Source organism: Phycodurus eques, chromosome 13 (assembly GCF_024500275.1).
Source record: "Phycodurus eques isolate BA_2022a chromosome 13, UOR_Pequ_1.1, whole genome shotgun sequence".
NCBI lineage: Eukaryota > Metazoa > Chordata > Actinopteri > Syngnathiformes > Syngnathidae > Phycodurus > Phycodurus eques.
The window spans coordinates 25,523,576-25,545,219 of NC_084537.1; the positions used below are offsets into that span (position 1 = coordinate 25,523,576).

General features: G+C 48.2%; 2 protein-coding genes across 3 annotated transcripts; one reads left to right on the forward strand and one right to left on the reverse strand.

The window, feature by feature from the left end:
* The first annotated feature begins 3,467 nt into the window (after positions 1-3,467).
* On the forward strand, positions 3,468-12,551 carry si:ch211-252f13.5 (uncharacterized). Its single transcript, XM_061693806.1, has 6 exons — positions 3,468-4,246; positions 5,843-6,048; positions 6,133-6,291; positions 6,477-6,629; positions 6,756-6,822; positions 7,910-12,551. The coding sequence occupies exons 1-6, from the start codon at positions 3,646-3,648 to the stop codon at positions 9,478-9,480; spliced, it is 2,757 nt and encodes a 918-aa protein (XP_061549790.1). The 5' UTR covers positions 3,468-3,645; the 3' UTR covers positions 9,481-12,551.
* Positions 12,552-12,668: 117 nt separating this feature from the next.
* On the reverse strand, positions 12,669-20,796 carry LOC133411429 (annexin A13-like). 2 transcript variants are annotated; one of them, XM_061693807.1, is made up of 11 exons: positions 20,618-20,793; positions 19,350-19,425; positions 18,725-18,819; positions 18,475-18,645; positions 17,693-17,726; positions 17,224-17,303; positions 16,911-16,979; positions 14,910-15,011; positions 14,740-14,815; positions 14,498-14,610; positions 12,675-14,122 (listed from the first exon to the last, which is right to left on the reverse strand). In XM_061693807.1, the coding sequence occupies exons 1-11, from the start codon at positions 20,630-20,632 to the stop codon at positions 14,003-14,005; spliced, it is 951 nt and encodes a 316-aa protein (XP_061549791.1). In that variant the 5' UTR covers positions 20,633-20,793; the 3' UTR covers positions 12,675-14,002. The 2 variants fall into 2 exon arrangements, with proteins under 2 accessions (XP_061549792.1, XP_061549791.1); XM_061693808.1 differs by lacking the exon at positions 14,910-15,011 and having other exon boundaries at positions 12,669-14,122; positions 20,618-20,796.
* Positions 20,797-21,644: the final 848 nt, after the last annotated feature.

Sequence of the window (21,644 nt, forward strand, 5' to 3'; positions counted from 1 at the left end):
ACTTTTCTATCTTTGTCTTTCTAGCTTTGCATTCCACTTGTTTTGATGTCCGCTGTGTGTTTTTGAGCAGCAGACAAAGGTTTGCTCACACTTTGTATGTAAAGGATTTATTTATACTTTTTCATAGAGAAATCATGGGACAACCACTAATGTGCAGAACTTTGTAATGTTGATCATCTAACATCATCATCAGGTCGAGATGCCGATTTGTAATTGTATTTATTCGTATGTGTCTTTCGTATGATGGGGGGGGGAAAAGTGGCAACTTTCGTGTTCATGAGAACTGAATATTTGTCTTCTCTCATTTTGTACATAGGATGTGTTCATTGAAATTCGTGTACAGTCTTTTTGTAATAAATAACTGACTGCAAGACAATGTTAATTCTTGAAAAACTTTGACCTCAGTCATTTTATTCGCATAAATGCATCGTGTCGATTGGAATGTAGAGAAAACTACGAAGAGAAGTGGAACGCGAGTACAGTGGCGCATTTTTGTGTGCCGCTTGATTTTCTTTTTGGTATACTGTAAAACGGACGACTTGAACCGGGATGCAGCGCCGTACCGTGGCCAAAGGTAGAACCCGGGTTGGTTTTGCAGCTGCCTGTGAGTGGCTTAAATCCGCCCTGGCTGGGCCCCGCTGCCCAGTGGCGGTTGTTGGAGTGGACTGGAAAGTCGTGTCGGGGTGCGTGGCCACCGCCAAACCCCCCTCACGCGTTTCAGAGCCTCTACGACGACGCCGCCGATGGTCTTCCGCTCGGCAATCTCGTGGCGTTTCTGTGCGATGTCGTGATGAGGACTGATCCCAAACTTTGGAGCGCTCCCGTCGGGCTTACGCGCACGATACTGAATCGAACCTCGGGCTGCGACTGCCTCAGTCAGACGTTTGTCTTGGCGAGTCGCTCTTATACAATAAGGGGCGAAAACGCTTCGGACGGAATGTGTGGCCGGGGCCCGTGGTCAAATCCAGATGCTGGTGACCTCACATCAGTGTGTCAACCTGGAGTTTTTCCATCTCAAAAGGGGAACCGGCCCGTTCCCAGTTTGGCGAGCTACGCTCCAAGCCGTTTGCCCCGATGGCCTCTTGCGACCTTCTTCATCTTACGTGGTCGGATTTTGAGACGGAATGGAACTCAAATGAATTCATATCACGCTGCCTTGTGTTTTCTCTTTCGATTAAATGACCCACACTTGCATATTGATGAGAACTGTGGCCCAACAACAGCGAGATATTTAAATGTGCGTTTTCACACAACTAATTCGGACGCTCATAAAACGGTTAAAAGGGGGACGGCCATGAGCTCCGTTCCATTTTGCATTAAGAGGAGCGGGTTTCTGCATTTGCGCAAGTGTAAGAGTGCATGTGAGCTGCAAATGTGATGTTTCTCCATTCAAAAAGCTCAAAACACAGTTTAGTGGTGGCACCAATAAGACAAGTGGAAAGAATAAAGCTTTCAACATGCTCCACACATGTGGAGCCTGCTGACAATCCTGCAGGGTGCACAGCTGTTAATGATACAAACTGTGATACCCCCCCTCCTTTTTTTTTTTCTTTTTTTGAAGCTTTTTCAGATTTATTTATCGTTGGTATCCCATGAGGTCATAACAACTCACAGACAGTGAAAGGACGCGAGAGATTCTAACGTTCCGCTATTGATGCTTATGACTTACAAAACAAAGTAATGTGTCAAATTCGTGACTTTATTGTAACATGTCTTGCCAATATATTTCACAATAGTGGAATTTCTGTTTATTTTGCTTTTAAAACACGCATTTGCGGGAAGAGCACAATCGCGGCCACAGATTCACCCAAGGAAACGTATCCTGCATTTAGATGTATTCAGCTTTTTTTTTTTTTTTGGGTGGACTTGACGATCGAAGTGTTATTCTTCATCGAATCATGAACTTTGGCCATCCTGCGAGTGTCGCCGATGCCGGCCCACGGGATCACGCGGCTTTCACCCAAAGGTGTTACTCGATCGGTGCAGCAAGCGTTCTGCCCGTCTCCTCCACATTCTTAACAGAAAGTCTTTACGTATCAACAACGCAACACATTTTTGGGCATAGGCAGTAAAGATTGGGATGAGTTGCTGTAATGGTTGCAAGTTAGCACACGTACACGTTCTGTCGTGCTGCTTATGCCACAAACGCGCGTTCCTTACAAATAGGGCTTTGTTTCAAAGGGGGAAAAACAAAAACAAAGACTCTCCAACGGCATAAGAAACTGGCTGAGGAGAAGCTTTGTTAAAACAGTGAACGAATCTGCCAAACACACATTTCTGAATCGTTTGTGCCGCGTTGTGCTAAAAATCGCATCGTTCCCTGAATACGACTCAGTCACGTACGGCCTTGAAAACGTTCCCTACCTTCTCAGGGCTCGCTGTGTTTACATACACTATAAACACGTGGCCCATTAAACTAGAAGATGGTCTGATGAGATCCATATGAAAGCAGCATATTTACATCAGTCAGAGGAATCCTAGCTGTGTTTTCTTTCATTCGTCACCTGCCTGCTCACATGCAGCGGCATCCACCGACCACGCTCGCATTCAAATCAAGCCGATGTTTTTCCTTTGAATCGTTCGGCTACTCGGCATGTGCGGCGTGCTCGCCCCGAGCATCGGCTAATCAAAGCGCGTTGCTTATAAATCCCGTGCGCTCATTAAGTCGATTGCCGCCGCTCTCCCGCTCTGCGGTCTCACACGTGAACCGACAACAGACGGACGCCAAAGAGCCGAGAGCCTACGATTGACGAGGCTTTTATTGAGACTTGGATGCATGAAAGGAGTCCCTAAGTGTTTCCTGCACGCAGTCAAATCAACATGTTTTGCCTTTGGTGCAGTTGCAAGCTTCTCGCTGTTTTCTCGTGAACTCTGCACTGGCTGCTAGGAAATGTTGCTGATGGGACCGAAAATTTAACTGTCGCTAAGCGAAAGAGAGAGAGAGAGAGAGAGAATAAGAGTGACAGAAGAGAAGAGAAGAGAAGTTTTCAACATGACCAAAAAGATTGATTCCTTTTTTTTTTTTTTTTTACTGAGAAGTGTAGGTTAAGGAAACAAATGGTGTGACCCTTCTTCTGCTCTTTTCCACGAAGAGTGCAGGACAAGCATTCAGGAGTGTTTTGTGGGAGGTATATGGGAAATGAATTGCGTTTACAGCAATCTTCTGGAATAAAATGTAGAGTTCACCAGAGAGGTATTTAAAAGGTGGTTTCACCACGGGATGTTTTAAGATTAAAAACCAATCCGAGCTTCTTAAACAGAGCGATATTTCCTCTCTCGGACATTCAATGCACATCTCTGCACGAAGCGCAAAAGGCGTCTCTGAGTGTTTTCTGTAATCTGAAGCAGAACGGCCCCAAGCGTACAGTATGTTTTGCGGTGCGCCTTGGCAGCGCGGCATGTCCGGGAAAGCTACGGGTTAATTTAAGACTGGAAGCAAAAGCTGTTGCCAATTAGGAGCAGTGAGCTCCACATGCGGGCCATGCGTGCGGCTTTCTCCAGAAGGAGCAAAAGGGGGCAGAGAGCACCGAGTGCAGCGGAGCTCCAGATCACTCGCCGTTACCGAGCCACGATAAAAGTCACCTGAAGGATTAACGCAGAAGACCGAGATAACCTTTCGCACGGTCTTCCTTTCGGCACCTCAACATGGCACGTATCGCCGCTATGTTTTTACTCGGTCTCACTTTTTTACCGAGCAGAAGTGAAGGCGCTTCCGAAATGTGCCGGGCGCCTCGGTGCCTCCCTCGCCGGGGGCGGAGCGCGGCACGAGGCCCGACGGACGCTCGCGCGCCGGCCTCCGGAGGGCAGCTTCGCCTCTCGACGCAATCCGGCCGAGGTCGAGCTTACCCCGGTTACCGCCGGCAGGACGCCCGTTACGGTCTTCACCAAACCGACGCCGACGTCCACCGTCCACACGGAGGCTTCGCGCGACCGACCGGCACCGACGCTACGAGAAGGACCGACCCGAGAACCGTCCCGGCTGAGGTGTTTCATCCCGGCTGCGCGGGCGGAACCTGCCCGACCGCTCGTCGAGCGACAGCGTCACGACAATGCGAAGGGAACGAGTGTAACCTGGATCTCCGCACGCGCCAGAAACCAAAGCCTTGCGTCGGCTGCAATACGCACAAGGGAGAAGACGGGAGACGGACCTCTTCGCCGCTGCACGTAAGAGACGGAGCGACGCAATTTACGGAGGAGCGGGCAGAAGGCGGCGCGCTGATACAGTTGACGTGTGACACGAAATCAGGTTTGTATCCAAATGATCGAGACACCACACGCTTCATCGTATAAGGCCACAACAAAAAACGCAAAGACGAGAATGTCGACGTTTGACTGAAAGTGTCATCATTTAACAATGGAATTCGTGGTAAATAACTGAGGATTGTGACCTTTGTACAGGGAGAGCGTCCGTTCAAAAAAGACACAGATGGATTAATAATTCAATTGGAGACTAGACCGTTCCGAGAAAAGTAGGTTTGTTCCATACTTTCTTTGCTAAATTGGTTCATGGTCAATTGGAGTGGGAACTGATGGAAACCTGTCAGAATGGGGCTCTTTTGTTTTGGGATGAATTTCAAAGGGAGCTCTCGTGAGCAAGGTGGAGGGTTAAGAAACGATTGAAAGAGTATGTTTCAGGTCTCCCAGAAACTCAGAAGGATTCAACATTCCAACACACAACATTCCAGTACACCTCAAACCCGGTAACTCCCTGAGACAAAGGCCGGACACTCCATACCCAGAAAAACAATCTGGTTTCAGTGAGTCATGCGCTACTAATACTGGAAAGCGGCCAAGGAAGCACTGAGTAGCCGCATGTCACAATACGGCCGGGTGAACGCTTTAGGTCAAGACTTCTTCCAAGAGAAACGCCACTCCTTTGAGGAGACAAAATGTTCACTTTATGGAGAGAGAGAGAGAGAGAGGACAGATGGAGTGAAAGAGAGGCCGTCCACGTGAAGGTTGAGAAACCATCTCGAAACCACACCGTCTACCTCGCGCGTACAATGCCGTCCTTTCACCCCTTCCCAAAACACTCAATAATTAGGCCTCGAACAAATAACCACGGCCGCTTTTGACCTTTTACAACCGAATGGGATATTAACGAGGGCGGGCAGAGGCCTTTCATCGTAACGACTGTTGTTTTGCCTCCCAAAAAGAGTGACGCCCTTTGCGGTTGGGGGATAAATAGTTGGCTTTTCATCCCAACACTCAGGCTAAAGATGTCCAATCTCGCCGATGTGGATGAAATGACGAAGCCCGCTCCGATGAGAGGTGAAACGTCTTGTAAGGCAACCACCGTTGTCTATTTCAGTATTTTGTGTTGTCTAGTTCAGCAGTTTTCAAACGTGAGGTGCAAATTGCGGAAATAGTCACGTCAGGTTTATTTGTAAAAGCCCTTCATCACAAAAGAAAGTGGTCGGTTCTGCCTCTGGACCCGGCCCGCTCGGTCGCAGCGGAATCCTCCAGAACGACGACTCCGGGGAAGTGGTCCACCGCAGATCTTGTCCCAGTTGTATTCTGTTGTCATTTCTGTTTAACACAACGTCCCAACTTCATTGGAATTGGGCTTGTAAAAGAAACGTTTTTTTTCACCGCTTAGATGCAAAACTGATCACGATTTAATTCCTCTCACGCTCACTTACACTTTGAAAAGCCCCACTAAACAACGTTGTGGTCACAGCGATGTTTGATGCCTTTCTGTGTCATGAATTTGTATGAACTTGTTTGCCATCAAAGACCGATTGAGTAGCGTACAGACCGATCAGTTGCGGCTGGTGAGTGTATCGTCTGACCACATCGCCGGGAAAACCCTCGACGGGGACCCTTCCCCCTCTCGCCGCAGGGAGCAACGTTGTTCCTTCCGACGACGCCGTCGTCCTGCAGCTGCAGCTGTCCGAGGACCAAGACAAGCTTGTCGAGGCCTTCAAGGGTCAGCAGGAAGAGGTCAAAGTGATGCATCGACTCCTCAGCGAACAACAGGCGGAGCTGGTCCACCAACAGAAAGAAATACTGATGCAACAGAAGAACATGCAGGACTACGTGGAGCAAGTCAGAAGTTCAATCGAGCATGTTGTGATACACGCCGGAAGGACGTCACTTGTGTTTGCTAGATTTGTTCTTTATGTGTTGTAGGTCAAGGCACAGTACAACATACTGTTGGACACAATCAAGCAAATGTCTATGCAGAACCTCCAGGAGGAGCTGGACGGTCACAGGCAGACGGTCCTGAGCGAGCCGAGCGGACCCCGTCGCGTTCAGCACAAGGTGGACATGGAAGCCAGTGTCGTGGAGGTCAACGTTTTCTTCTTACATTTATTTTTGAAGAAGTCTTCGTCTTATTCTAGTCTAAGTCTCCTCTTCTGTGTAAACGCATTCGTTTTGACGAGAAATAAGACCAATATCCTTGGCAGGTTTTTGCCGTGTCGTCGTAGCGAGTTGCAAATTTGGACCGATGTGTTCGTTCGATGGCCCACCAGGTGGGCCGTTCCCTCGTGGCCTGTGGGAGCTGCGGCCCTGAGGAATACTGCGATTTCGCCGGCGCTCATCCCCGCTGTGACAAGTGTACCGTCTGTCCTGCCGGCTTCTTCCTGCTCGCGCAGTGTTCCGTCCACGCGGACAGAATCTGTCAGGTGAGAGCGAAGCGGTTTGCAGGGCGGCCCGCAAACTGTTCAATGGCTCCGAACAGAAAGAAAAGAAACACGTTTTGTTCCTTTGGGTTCAACGGCGCACGGCTAAGTTTCCATTGGTTGTTCCAGGACAGAGATGAATGCCTTGAGCTCGCGGACCTTTGCGAAGATCAACATAAATGCGTCAACACACCAGGTAACGCTGACAAATGACCGACACGCAGAAGGCACCATTTATAGAATATGTAATGTCGAGAAATATTGCCATATCAGATATATTTGGTTGACAGGGAATGAGTTTTTTCACCCGCCGCGGATGACGACACAACAGAGAAAAGACGTAAAAACGAGGCCGAGGCAACCGTGGTTGTGATTTGATCGACCGATCGATTGAGACCTTCGGACTCATTCGGCAGAACGAGAACAAAAAAATAAATTAAATAAACGGCATAAACGACGATGATGTCGCAGAATTGGAGAAGCGAGATATTCCCTGCCCGTGGCCTTATTTCAGAAAATCGTTTGACGTCGTTCGCTCCGGGAATGATTCGTGCCAAATGGAAATGGGTTGCGTCTTGTGCTCGCCTCAAAACAACGGGCTTCCGGCAAAAAAACAAACAAAAAGACACATACAGGTTAGGTGTATTTTTTTTCTGTTATGATTGGCTAATTCATCTTTTTTGTGAGTCAGTTACGGAACGATAGCTAACGAAAGCTATGGAACGCGCTGTTTTGATAACATAGAAGTCTGAAACAACGCCAGCCTCCCCTTTCTTTTGAGTAGGAACAGTACGGAAGTTAATAAAAGACAAATAAATATTTTGTGTGCAGATTTTTTTTTTTTTTTTTTTTTTGTCAGGCCAAGTTACCGAAATAAGTGCTGTATAGCACTGTCAGTACAAATGAATCTTTCTTTTTTTTTTTTTACTTTTAAATAAGGGAGAGGGATTTTTACTTTGTTTAAGTATTGGTAGTTCTGTGTCAATATTTTTGCCACATCTGTAAATAAATATTGGACGGTCACAAAGGGAGAGTTTCTGCTGCATTTCTTTTTTTTTTTGAATTAGATTGCCCGGATACAACCAACGAAATGTCAGCTCACGTAACGGCAATTGATTTCTTTTTTTTGCCAGCGTGTGGTTCTGGCAGATATCTAGAACGCCCGCCTACCATCATGCACGTTTTGAAATGTTCACAATCTTTTCCTATTGAGGCAGGACTTTCACATCAGCTTATCCATAAATGTTTTGAACGGTGTTCCTTGTCTTCCACGTTATTCCCAGGTGGATTTAGATGTCAGGGAATGACAGCGCGAGAGGCCAGAAGCGGCATGTGCGGCCACGACTACTTCTACAACTTGGACATGGATGAGTGTCAGGCCTGTGCCGAGTGTGAAGGACAACCAGCGACATCGCCGTGTACATTCACAACGGACACCGTCTGCTCCGGCCCTTCTACTGGCGACAATGTCCTCTCTCTGTCCTGGACTGGAGATGTGAGCCAACCCGGCGCCAAAGGCCACACTGTGAATCTGGCCTCGCCAGGCATGAACCTTCACATCCGGGCAGCAGGCGACGCGGGCCCGGCGGCGGCCGAGGACGGACGCCTGCGGCTGAAGAACCACGGTCTGCTGTGGCTGGACGAGAGCCTCTCGGTCGACCACGACTGCCGCAGCTTTGTTCAGGCGTGTTTGCGTATGAGCGTCCCCGACGGCTCTGAAAGTCGCGACCTTAGCGGCGTCAGGATCGAGCAACGGGAAGCGAGGTCGCTCCAGGGCGTCAGCCTCAGCGGGGTGGCGGAGGTCGCCCCGGGTCACGTGATCTCCACTTCCCTGTGGAGTGCTAACCACCAGTGCAACCAGAGCGACGGTCTGCGGCTTCACGAGCCCTCGGCTGCTTCTCTGAGCCTCTTGTGGCTCTCCCACGACACCGGAGCCGTCGCCGTGACGGCACAGGCCGCGCTGTCCGCCCACTACCACACAAACCATCGCCCTAGCTTTCGTATCACCTCCACTTCGGACGCTTACGTGGTTGTGCCGACCCACGACGGCCGTGGGATACGTTTTGCCGAAGGCGGCAGCGTGCGCTTCGTATTTCAGCAGGCGTTGTACTCCATGGGCCAGGCGTGTGTGAGTGAGGGCTTCCAGGTGTTGGCATACCTCAATCGTAACGGTACGGCTGCGGAGCTGTGCCGGTCCTTCAAACCGGGCGTCCACTATCGCGACACATCCATTTCTCTCTCTGGAGCGACGGAAGTCGGTCCTGGAGACACACTGGCCTTTGAGGTTCTGTCTCCTGCCCAGTGCAACGTCCGTTTCTTCAGCGATGACACCGGCATTAGCGGCCTCAGCTTGGTTTGGGTTCCTGCTGCGATCTCCTCCTCCATGTATGCCTCTGTGGCTCAAAGCGGTCTTCCTTCGGGAGCCGTCCGAAACAAGCCTCTGTTCTTCAGCCGGACCGGTACCCAGGTGTCCCAAATGGGGCTGGCCGGGAAGGGCTCCGCAAATTCCAGCCGAGATTTTGTCTTCAGAGAGAGCGGCGCTGCCAGTGTAGCTCTGGACCTTAAACTGATTCACTCCTGCAGCCTGGTCAAGGTGACTCTGCTCAGACTAAACGACCCACAGACCCCTGGGGCGGGCTGGGAGGCGGGGGGCGCGCGACCCGTCCCGCTGGCCCGGCAGGTGGGCGGACAGATGCCCGATGGTAGCCGGTGGGCCGGTGTAAGCCTGCGGGCGTGCTTCCAGGTGCAGAATGGAACCACGGTGTTCTTCACGCTGGACTGCGTGCGAGGACGAGTCAACCGGGTCAGCCACCACGCAGGAAGCGGAGTGTCACTTCTCTGGGTGGCGGCGTAACATCAGACCTTCTACCCTCTTTCAAGTCACGAGAAGATCTGACAAATTTCATTATCAATTCCATTTTTGTTCTGCCTTTCCTTTGCGGCTATACCAGCTTCAACTCTAGACTGTTTCAATGGGATTTTTGTTCATTTATCCAGAAGGACATTTGTGATGTCACCAATGAATGACGACGATGAAAGTGTTTAAGGAGGGGGGGGGGGGTTTAGATCAGGGCTCTCAAATTGTCCCACACTACGCTCCTACAATGAAACGGAACACAAAAACACAACTTGTGCCTCCGAAGTTCATGTATGGAACCGTTTATGAATCATTTGATAGTGACACCAGAATGCAGGCAATGAATAGATAAGCGTTGTACTTTTTTGCTTTACACTGTATGTTCATGCCCAGGTGCACACAGGTAGACAAATAGAATTGATCGGATCGATGATAAACTGTCCGCATTAGGATCCGTCTGTCCATTTCGAATACAGGCTTGTCCCGATTAGGGTCACGGGTGATCTGGAGCCTGTCCTTTAGGCGAGAGGCGGGCCAAATTCTGGACTACGGCCGCTAGTCAATGGCAGGACGCATACTCGCATTCACACCTTTGGGCACTCTAAACACTGTAATCGACTTAAGAATCGAGTTTTGGAGATTTGGGAGGAAGCCGAAGGACCCGGTGAAAACCCCGAGTTGGACGTCCAGCCACGAGCTCACCGTGCTGCCTGCCATTAGATGAGTGATTCTCACCTGGTGGGTCCAATTGAATTTAGACTCAATTTTGGGTCCCGGGTGGACAAAAAAAAAAAATGTTTCAGTACAGTACAGAGGTGTGCCAAGCTCCCACATGTAACGTATTAGCCAAGCCACAGGAAGTGTTACTTCCTTGTTCTCTAGCCACTAGTTAACTCTTTAAAGAAGATTGCTTCCTCACTTATTCTGTCAGAAAAAGATTTGCCAAAACAACACACACACACACACACACACACATTGCTATCACGTGCAAAGGCACCCAAAAGGATTGAATCTAAAATGGAAGGAAACATCCATTTTCTTTTACCGCTTCTCCTCACGCGGGTCGCGGGCGTGCCGGTGCCGATCCCAGCTATCTTTGGGCAGGAGGCGGGGTACATCCTGAACTGGTCGCCAGCCAATCGCAGGGCACAGAGAAACAAACAACCGTTCACACCTACGGGCAATTTAGAGTCTTCAATCAACCTACCGCGCATGTTTTGGGGATGTGGGAGGAGAAAAGCCACGCAGGCACGGGGAGAACATGCAAACTCCACACAGGCGGGGCCGGGATTTGAACCCCGGTCCCCAGAACTGTGAGGCACATGTGCTAACCGCTCAAGGAAACAGAAAACTTTGATATTTCGCTCACGTTAAGCAAACACAATTCGAAAAACATTGTGATGAAGCCCTTTGGTTCCCACCACTCCACTCTCTGTTTCTACTCAGTCGGTCGACTGTTAGCCGCTATTACGTTGTCACTTTAGCATGTTTCAAGAACCGTTCTAAGAAATCATGCTGTAGCGTTGTGTAACAGGAAGGCGGATTTATTGTCTTGTATTGAAGTAATCTAGCCAGAGAACCTTTCCAATGTTCTGGCCACATTTCCTGCCGTCACATACACGTGCCGTGAACATGCGTTTCATGTTACATGTCACATGTCACATTTTCTCACGTGTTAACATTTTCTTCTCTACTGCATGCCTCGCTTAATGGCTGAGAATCGTGTGTTCCGCAACGGTCCCGTCGAAATGCAAATGTCACGGGGAGGCAGCGTCTTAGGCCATGTTAAGTTGTACCCGTCGTTTATCACAGCAAAGATGTATTAGGTTTATATTTGATAGGGAGGGAAATCCTATAAATCCATTTGTTGTACCCGTTTTCCACCACAACTCTTGGGAGAACATTCCAGGTGGTTCCAATGAGACAAGAATTTAGTTGCCAAAATGATATTTCTCAAAGCCCGGTGGCCCTCCGACAAGCTCCGCAAAAAAAAAAAAAAAATCGCTTTGGCACAAAATTCAAAATCGAACGTTCTCAGGCTTATGAAAACCAGCGGTGCGGTCGATGTTGGCAAAGACCCCCAGGTCGGTCGGTGCGTGCGTGTGTGTGTCCGTGCTATGAATTATTCAATAAATCCACATTTGAATAGAGCCACAGGGATAAGAATAGCGCTGGCCAGCTAATTGGCCCCTCAACTTTTGAATTCAAGTTGTTTTAACGGAATGTTCGGGTCAGAATAAAGCTTTTTCCAAACAGTTGATGCATCCAAAGAGTCAGCCGAGGTGGAGTCAATCACTCCTGGACAACGATGGCTGACCATTTAATTGTATGACAAAGTAACGGGACCCCTAAACCTAAGAACTGGTCGGGCCACCCTCAGCAGCAACAACTGAAATCAAGCGTTTTCTAGAACTGGCAACGAGTGGCAAATGCTCGTCTCTTCAGTCCATAGAATATTGTCCCAAAAGTCTTGAGATTTTTTTTTTTGTTGTTGTTGTTTTTTTTGGGTGAGGGCGTGCAAAAGTAAGAATGGCCTTTATATTCTTTTTGGTCAACAGTGGTTTCCGTGCGAGAACTCTGCCATGATGCCAATTTTGCCCGGTTTCGTCGTTACAGTCGAATCATTAACACTGAGGCAAGGGAGGCCTGCAGTCCTCGATAGGTTGATGTCCCGGGTTCCTTTGTGACCTCTCCTGGATAAGTCCTCGCTGTGCTCTTGGGTTAATTTCCGTCGGCCGCCGTTGCATGTTTCATTCGTGCGTAATGTCTCTCACCGTGGCTCGCCGGAGTCCTAAAGCTTTGGAGACGGCTTTGTAGCCCTTGCAGATCGTGGCATTTTGTTAACAGTTTTTTTTTAGATCTTCTGGCCGACTTCATTGTGGTTTCTTGACTGAACAGGTCTGGATGTAATCAGGATTGGGTGCGCTCAGAGAAAATGAACCAAAACATGCGATTAGCCACATTTGAGTCATGATTTAACAAGGGAGTAATTACTTTTGCACACAGGGCCCGCAGGTAACTTTGAATCGTTTTGTTGTTGTTTATTAAATAAAATCATTTCAAAACTGCATTTTGCGTTTACTTGGGTTACCTTTGATATTCACATTAGTTTGATGAACGTAGACAAAGTGGGGAAACTGCAAAAGTGATCAGAATTTGAGAATGGGTCCAATATTTTTCACACCATCGCAGCTTTTAAAAACCAAACCCTTGCAGTCTTTTGCTCAGCACGTTTTTTTTAATGTTATTTTAAAGCTAAAGGAATGAATACAAATGTATGCACTCCACACTGTTCTGTGTAAATAACAAAAGGAACATTGCATTATAAAGTAGAGCGGACGCGCTGTAAACACCAAGTCAAGAAGTCCATGTGCAACTCGTCCATCTGGTCGCCATTCTGATTGTTGCCATTTTTAATTCCAAAAGCACCGACATCTAATTGATGGCGGTGTCATAGCTGGAATGAGATGACGGACCGCCACCAAGATTGCGTTCAAAGTGAGAGGCAGACATTTATTCCTTTTGACTTTCCAACCCTGCAGTTTGGGTTTTAAATGCGAGAATTTCTGCTCTCTCATAAAAGGAAACGCGTAATCCATTTCAACAGTGTCAATACTCTAGGGTGTAAAGAAAACAACTTCATATTTAGTTGTTAGTTTTTATTTCGTTCATATATTCCACATTCTGCTGCAGCAGAATACACCAACATACTTTATATATATTTTAAATGTGCGCCAATGCAACGGTCCGTTAGAGCAGCCGCAATCATTTTAGACTTAAATAAGATACAATTGCAACCGTAGACGTTCACGTCTCGCTCAGAGTTGTTGCAGCACAACTTCTCCTCGGTTGTGCGGCATTCGACGTGAAGGCCAGCAACTGTGTGAAAATTGTTATCGTCCAATATAGTGAAACGAGGAAATTTGTTAACTGCGATTCAAAAGACTTTCAAGACAGAATGCCAGGCGTCCTCAACGACACACTGTGCACCGTTTGACAGTTCGGGCGAAGTTACCGTCGTCCGGGATTCAAAGCGGCCAGATACGGGACGTGATCGTTCGGCGTACGTGTCGCGCGTCGCAGCCGTAAATCGTTCGCTGACCGATGAAAGACATCTTTGAGGCAAGTCGCAATCCAGTTGGACTGCAGCAAAAATAAAACGGCTTTCACACAGATGGCGAGACAGACGGAGCTGACGCATATGCTGGATGGCAGATGTATTGCCTGTACTTCGGTACTTACTAGTACATGTATGGTTCGTGTACACATTTATTCAAGTTGCCAAAAGCTACTTAACGCATGTATATAGAATGACGGCAGTACGAAACTTCCCACTGAACGCGATAATGTCCGAGACCCATTAAATGGCAGATTGCGTCTTTTTTGGTCCGTGCTGCGAAGACACACGAGAGTGAAATGTGAAAGCGCGGACGATGGCGATGGCAAGTGCGCGGGAGTGAAAGAGGGAGGCGGGTGCATGACATGGTTAAATAAGGCCAGAAAGAAGACGAAAAGTCTTTCAGTGCAACATCTCCAGGAGGAGACGCTTGAAGTCTCCGGCACACTCGGCATCCAGGGCCTCTTTTAAGGTGACGTCGTACTTTTCCAGGTACACGTCCTTCACCGTCTCAAGGTCAATCTGGTGGACAAAGGCGTCGTCAGCATCGTAAGCAAAGCGGCGAGCCGCACGACCGCAATTTGTACACGCGACCTCCGAAGATTTTTTGGAGGATGATGGCCAGATGTTACATTCTGGAACAGATCCATTTTCCAAGGGATGTAAATGCCAATTGGGATTTCCACCAGCCTCGCGGAATAATTCAACCTTTGAGGCTCCGCTGTTTCGACTGATAAATTATACTGGCTTTTCAACAACACGACTGCTGCTGATGCCGAGCACACTGGCTCCTTGGGATTATTCAGTCGTGTTAATAAAGCGACGCTGCAAACCTGCATCCTAAACACACTCGTATTGCAATCGCAGTACGACGTCGACGCAATGCTGTAGACGCACCTCCGAGCGACCCACGATCACGCGGATGAGGGTGTCCTCATCGGTGCCGAGTCCCTTCATAGCGGCATTCAGGCGCCGGGCGAAGTACAGCTGAGGGTTCTTGGCACACCGAACTGGATAAGGAGACATCGGTATCACCGTCGTCGTATAATTAACAGACACAACATGCTAAGCTTTGAAAATGCGATTGTGCCTGAAAATGACTTGCAGTAATATTCACCGCAGCTTTAGCACTTGCATACCTAGGGTGACATAACAGTCCTTCAGAGTTCCTGTGGCCTCAGAGTCAATCGTGTCCAAAATGTCCGTCCCCGATAGCTTGAATCGAAAGACAAAAATGTGAGACTCGACTGAATCGGTATTAAGATCAAGTCAGATCCCGGTCCGGAACGCGCGTTTGTGCACTTCTTACTGCCTCGTAAGCCTTAAAAGTGGCCTGAAGCTGCACGTAGTTCCTGTGTGTGAGGATGTAGCTGAAGGTGGACTCGTCCGTGCCAAACGTGCCTTCTCCTGCCTGGTGGTTACAAACAGACGACAGCAGGAAGTCTGGAGCTCATTAAGAGACTTTGGCCCGTAGCGCTCGGGGTTCGAGCAAAGCAGCACTTTTGGGTTCATTTGGGGGCAGCGGGAGTGAGAGCAGGTACAATCGGGCCCCGAGATCCCACATTTGCGGAGATCCCAAGCAGTGGGCGCGTTGCACATGATCTACGAAGATTGCCGTCTTTTCTTCCGATCCAAATAGCGGGCGCTAAATTCTGCCAGCGTGCACACGTTGCTGGCAACAGGTGCAAAAGTGGTGGGAGACCGCCATATTGGGGAAAAAGGTTTTGCGCTTGAGGTAACTGATGGTTTTCACCATGAACATTTCGGGGGAGCGCAAGCACAAAATGAAGTGATGGAATCGGAAGTGTGAGTGGTAGAGGCCAACTAAGGAATGTATCGCTCTGATCATTTTGAGGTAACCGGAAACCGTATAAAAGTCATGTTTTGTTTGTTTGAACATGCTCCGAGTGAGTGGCAACCGCATGCGTCTGCCCGTCCTTCGTAAAATAGAGTTCAAAAATTGGGACTGCACAACTGGAAAGAGGCCGACAACAATATGTATGCATTTAGCGACATACAATCAGCCGCTGCAGTTCCTCCTGTGCTAAAGTAATCTATTTGCTTAAACTCTTCCTAAAACACACAAATCGAATTGCGACCATTTTGCGCATTTGGCAGACACAATTTCGGGTGCGCCCGGTTAGCAGATCAGCTTCCATGCGTTTGTTTGAGCAATCGAGTTTGCGCCCGTTTTTGCACGCAAGTAAACCGTAAGTAAATCAGACCCTTAGTGAGCGGCGCAGCTACAAGTAGTGTGTAGGCTGACAAACTAACGTGCTAGCTTTCAGATGCTAAAAACATTTATTTATCCATTAGTAGTATAAATAAAGTAGGGCTGCTGTCCTTGGCTTTGTAATGATTTTTCCACTGCATTTTGACAAATATTAGCTCGCTTTTCTTTGCTTTTTTGCCGTTTGTGTTCTCAAACTTCAAGTTTCTATTTGAACATTTTTAGTACATCGCGACAACATTTGTCTGGAATCTGGTGCCGGAACATACAATATTACTACTTATTATTACCATTGACAAAGACGCAAGAGCCGGCATATGCATTTATTCGAATGAAGTATTATTTGGACTGTAGGGTGCAGAACTGCTCTGCACCGTATCGAGGGATGTTTCATACATTTACTGATTTAACTATGGATACGCGTCTCCCACGCTAAAACAGCCACGCTTCAAGTCCCATTTTCAAAAAGTCCATTTTTGGCATTCACAGTAAATGCAGTCCTTACTGACAGCGCAAATGGGGGTGGCCCACTTCTTGCAGAATGGCAGCTTCATAAAAATTATTGGCACGTGTTGCCCTTCAAACTCAGAGTACAAGTGCATAAATCATCCCATTAAACCCGTTACACTCTCGTCTTGAATTGTAATAACGGCAAAGACGTGCAATAGTTTGAACCCTTTCGCATATTCGTACGTTCATCAACATCTCGGGGGGGAAAAAAAAAAACAGCATTTATTTCGCCGTCGGCTTGCTATTGCGCGAATGCAAAATGGCCGCCTCGTCCCGGCACTTCATCCCACAGATCCCTCCGGTGCATCGCAACAGCGTCACGTGGCTCTGAAGACGGCTCGAGCGACCGTTTGTCAAGTGCCGATAATTCAAATACAAACGATGACCCATATATTGATCATTTGTGATGGAGCGCTGGCAATGTCGGCGTACCTAACGAATTGGCCGGCGACGGGAGCATCATTCCGCACTGTGCAATTCCCCTCGGCAAAAGCAACACTTCGACTGTAGCGGAATCGCTTCGCGATTTCAAAATAAGCCGAGTGTTCTTAACGCGTTTCCAAAACGTACCTCGAACAAAGCCGCGGCGTCCTCTTCGGCTAAGCCGTCGTCGGCCTCGAAGCCCTCGTCTCTGCTCGCCTGCGGACAGGTTTCGTGATGAAGATCGGGACAATTGGTGAGAAGCGCAAAAGCCAAAGCTGTAGATTTGACAAATCCCCCCCCCCCCTCCCAAAGTCTGTGGGATCGGCGTCGTCATGTGCAACGCGTTATTAAAAAGGACACGTTCGGAAGGCGCGGCTCTGCGGACGTGACTCAAGCTGTGCTCGTCCTCCCTCACAAGCCCCGAGCAGGCGAAGAAGGTGACTAAAACGTGCTCGGCTACCTGCAGGAGTGAGATGAGGAGGTTCCTCACGTCTCCGCCCGTGTCGTCCTCGATGTCGGCCTCCAGATCCCGTCCGTGCGCTACAACATTACGCTTGAGTCTTAACAAATAGTGCCTACTATTAAGTTACTTATCCTAAAAACGAATGGCAACATCAGAGTTATACTTGATCCCCGGGGGGCATTTGTAAATAGAAGAGTTCGAAAGACACGACTCATTACATCATTACCCCCAAAACATTCAATAGTTATGATAAATACACGTCACTGTGAATATTTCCCTTCCCCCCCCCCCATTAGTTGTGATCCTTTGCTTTTTTTTCCTGATTCCGTCAGTCGTCGCAAGTAGGCACAGACGTGGTGAAGATGTAAAGAAGTTCGACGTTTGGCCTTGAAATCGACATTCTGGAGCGGCGTTCATCATCTGATCGGAAGACCGTTTGCACAGTCGATCCATCGAGAGAACCTACCCTGGGCGTAGGCCTCTTTGTAAGCGATGATGTCCTGATGGGGAAACGAGACAGAAGACTTCATCAGAAACATTCCAGCTGTCCTGTAATCTTTTGGGAGCTTTATTAGCACTTATTAACTTCGTTCGGTTTCAATTAGGACGAGTCATTTACGGCTCTTTCCGCCGCATGACGAATCGTGCGTATTCGCACTTTCGCTGGGGAAGAAATCTTATTTAATCGCGCTCGGACAGATGCTATTTACGCAACATCTAAGTGACATGAATGCCTGAGATGACCTTCGCACTTCAAATAAGTTCGTTCCAACATGTGTTCATATTCTTGTCCAATTTTAGGAGGGGAAAAAAAAAAAAAGACACTCTCATACCCACAGTATGCTCAATTCGTCATTAAGACCTTGCAATGTTTATATAGGACAAATCGTTTCTGCATGTTCACCAAAATTAAACTGGTTGTTCCCAACCCCAAAAAGTAATCCATGAAATGGTTTTTGAAGTCGAAGTTTTCTTTGCTGGAGGTAACAAATAGCTTGACGTTTAAACAAAAAGGACATTTGACTTCAACAAAAGTACGGTGCTAGCCTCTGGAAATATGACGAGTCGGTCTAAAAATACTGTTTTGCTACTTTTCTACTGCTATTGAGTGATTTGCAACCGCGAGTTATTTGGATCCCACTTCAGTGAGCTTGCAAGAAATGATTTGTCACGGCGTAAGAAGCCCGAAAGGATACTTCTGCAACTTTAGCGCAACGCACAAGTGCTTGGGGCATATTTTTGACAGACCTCATTCGTGGCCGCGCACAGGATCTCCACCAGGACGGCTTCGTCTGTGCCCGCCCCCTTCGTGGCCTTCCTCAGCTCCTTGGCGAAGTAGACGCGAGGCGGGTCCAACATGGCCGTCGCGGCCTTCTCGAAGCTGCCGGTCAACTCCTTTTTCAGGACCTCGTCTAACTCCTACAGGAAGAGCACGAGAGCAGCCGTAGCACGACGCGCCGCTGTTGGCACCGGATGAGGACGGCGTGCGGGCACTCACGTCGTCATACTTCTCGAAGTAAGCCCGCTTGATTTCCAGACGTTGGACCGACGAGCGATTGGCCAGTATTTGAATGATGGCCTCTTCGTCCGTACCTGGAAGGCGGACATTTGTTTGTGCGAAGCGCAAGATCGGTTTGCTTTTCAAACATATTCACAAATACGCAAACTCGTTCTGTTTTTGACAAGCTTGAGTGCTTTTCACTTTCGCCATTCGCCCGAGGAGACCTCCGGCGGAATCTGGCCGAGGGGCGGGCTCCGCCCCGGACCGGTTGCCGGTCGGTCGTAGAGCACGTGCAGACAAACGAGCGTTCGTCGGTGGGCGACGTAGAGCGTTCAAATGAACCTAACGCGAGGAAGCCGGAGTACCCCAAGAAAACCCGAGCGAGCACGCGGCTCAAAAGGCGTTTGGAAAACGTCAATAAATTGACTGGCTGATGGGGGCACCCTTCTTTCCTTTGACCGAAGCACAAGATCCCGTGCTTGAAGTTTGCGGTGAGCGTGGACAACAAGTGCAACGCAAGCAAACAACTACTGAGCATTAAAGCGATGTCTATTTTTTTTTTTTTTTTTTTTAAACACTTGTAAATATGTTTTATATGATCCCCATTCCAACACGTACTCACCTAAACCTTTGCATGCTTGTCGAATAGCCTTTATGTCAGCCGTGACATCAAAGTCCTCAAATGGGACGACTGTAGGCTAGAAATGAGAAAGGCACCGGAGAAATTGCATTCAAAAACAGGAGTCATTATTGGAAGCTGGGAAGAAAGACAAACATTGATTTTATAGCAGCTAACATGGACCTGAACACAGAGCGCATTTACAAAGACACTGAGAGAGATGCGTTTCTAGAAATTGTGAATACAGTCGAGAGACCAGCGAAAACGCCCATCATAATTGGATAAGCTGGGATAAAAAAAATAAATAAATAAAAAAATTCAATAAATGGGCGCATGTCAAACCTGGAGTATGCCAGGTCAACTGTATTGTGCAGATGTCGACAACGGCACTGCATCATTGTTGGCGCGAGCTCAAAGAATAAATACATAAATACACATTTAAGAAAAAAAAAAAAACACGCCTCTCAGTTTGACAGCATCCCTTAAAACTGAATATGATCATGTTAGTAAAGGTTGAGGTTTTTTGGGGGGCGGGGTCGTTATTCATCTCAACTTCAAGCAAGTTGTGACTGGGCCGCGCCCGAACTTCAAGTCAACAACAGAACAGTAAAAGCGTTGCTGCCTCTCGTGAGCGACCCTCATCCCAAATGACGCCGCTTGCAGGCCGGTGGGTGCAGCTCGGGCGCTGCTGAGTCATCGCCGGGAGGGGCGAGGGGCGAGGGGCACCCGCCCACCTCCACCCATCTCTCCTCTCCGTCCGTTCAATGCAGCGTTATTGATTGGCCCTTCTCACAAATTCCAAATGATTGCTGCTCTGCGTCACCTTTGCAAGAAATGTGCATCTTTTGCAAACAAGTCATTTTAAAGAGCACTAAACAGAACCGCGTTTGTTGCATAATAGCTTGTGACGCTGTAATAAGGTAGCACACACTGACCCCATGCAACTGTAGCTGCAAAAAACTAAAACACAAATCCACTTCGACGTGCAAGTGCAGACGGCGAGCACATTTGAGGTCGACAACGTCCCCTAACTGCAAGACAAAGCACTTGTTTCAATTGACCATGAGCACATCGGGGCTGCCCGATTGTTCGTTTGAAGGGGAAACGACGCGAAAACCTGCAATGCTTTGCGGCGCATAACACACGTGATAAACACCTTCATATGCAAATACAAAAACAAAAAGTGCCCCAATGTTGAAAAGTACGACGCCCAAGTGAGCCCCTGAACGCCCCCGATGAGATCTCGTTGACATCAGACGAGGTTTTCCTACCTGCACGTTGCCCATGTTGTGTGTTGACTCCCAAAACACGAGGCGAAAGGTGATGCGTGTGTTTGTTGGGCGTGTGTGGTTTCCTGTGCCGAGGAGGAAGAGGAAGAGGAAGAGGAGGATGATGACGACGACGACGACGACGACGCCGGGGAGTGCCAGGTCCCGCAGAGAGAGGATCAGCCCTGTCCGGTACTGCAGGACTGACGTCACTACTGCGTCTTTCAAAACAATCATAATAATAATACCGATTTTGAAAAAGTGCAACAAAACAGAACGTGATCGCCACTATAACGGATGACGACTGTACTTGGACTCCTTTTGTCACAAGCGTCATAAATACATGGGCTCATTCTATTACTCCACCAGAGGGCAGCAGAGCGCCTCCAAATATTTGGAAACACTTTGAATGGAGCTCAAATTGCTTTGCAAGACATTTATGCCGCACTTTTTGGGGCCCAGAAAGAAAGAAAACCATCGAATTCGCTCTAGAAATGAAGAATTAAGATGACATCTTGGCAGAATATCATTCATATCTTCCTGTGCATTGCGGAGTACTTGTGCTTCCCGACCTTTTTGGAGTCAAAACTCAAAAGGACAAATTTCGGGATGAACTCCAAATGCACTGTTGACGCCTTGCAGTTGGAATGTATTTGAATTTGCCGTTCAGTTGCGCAAAACGTATTGAAACGTCGACTAGTTGGACACGCGCTTTCAAATGTTTCGGGAAAGCCAAATGAAATTGGTGCATGCGGAAATTTCCCCCAAAAGCGCAGTAGCCTCAACTTTTTGTGAGCAGTGTATTTGCCATTGGAAAAACGATCACGGCGCAAAGCTAAAGAAGAAATACCTCCAAACGTACGGCAAGCGTTCGCGACAGGAGCTTCAGAATTGGAACAAGGGAAGCTCGACAGGTGAGCAACATGTGAAGGATCTGATTGGTCGAGGAGCAAATGCACACACCGCGTGGAAAGGTCAACAGGTGCAACTTATAACGAGCTAAACAATAATTAGCGGAGTTCACGTGAAA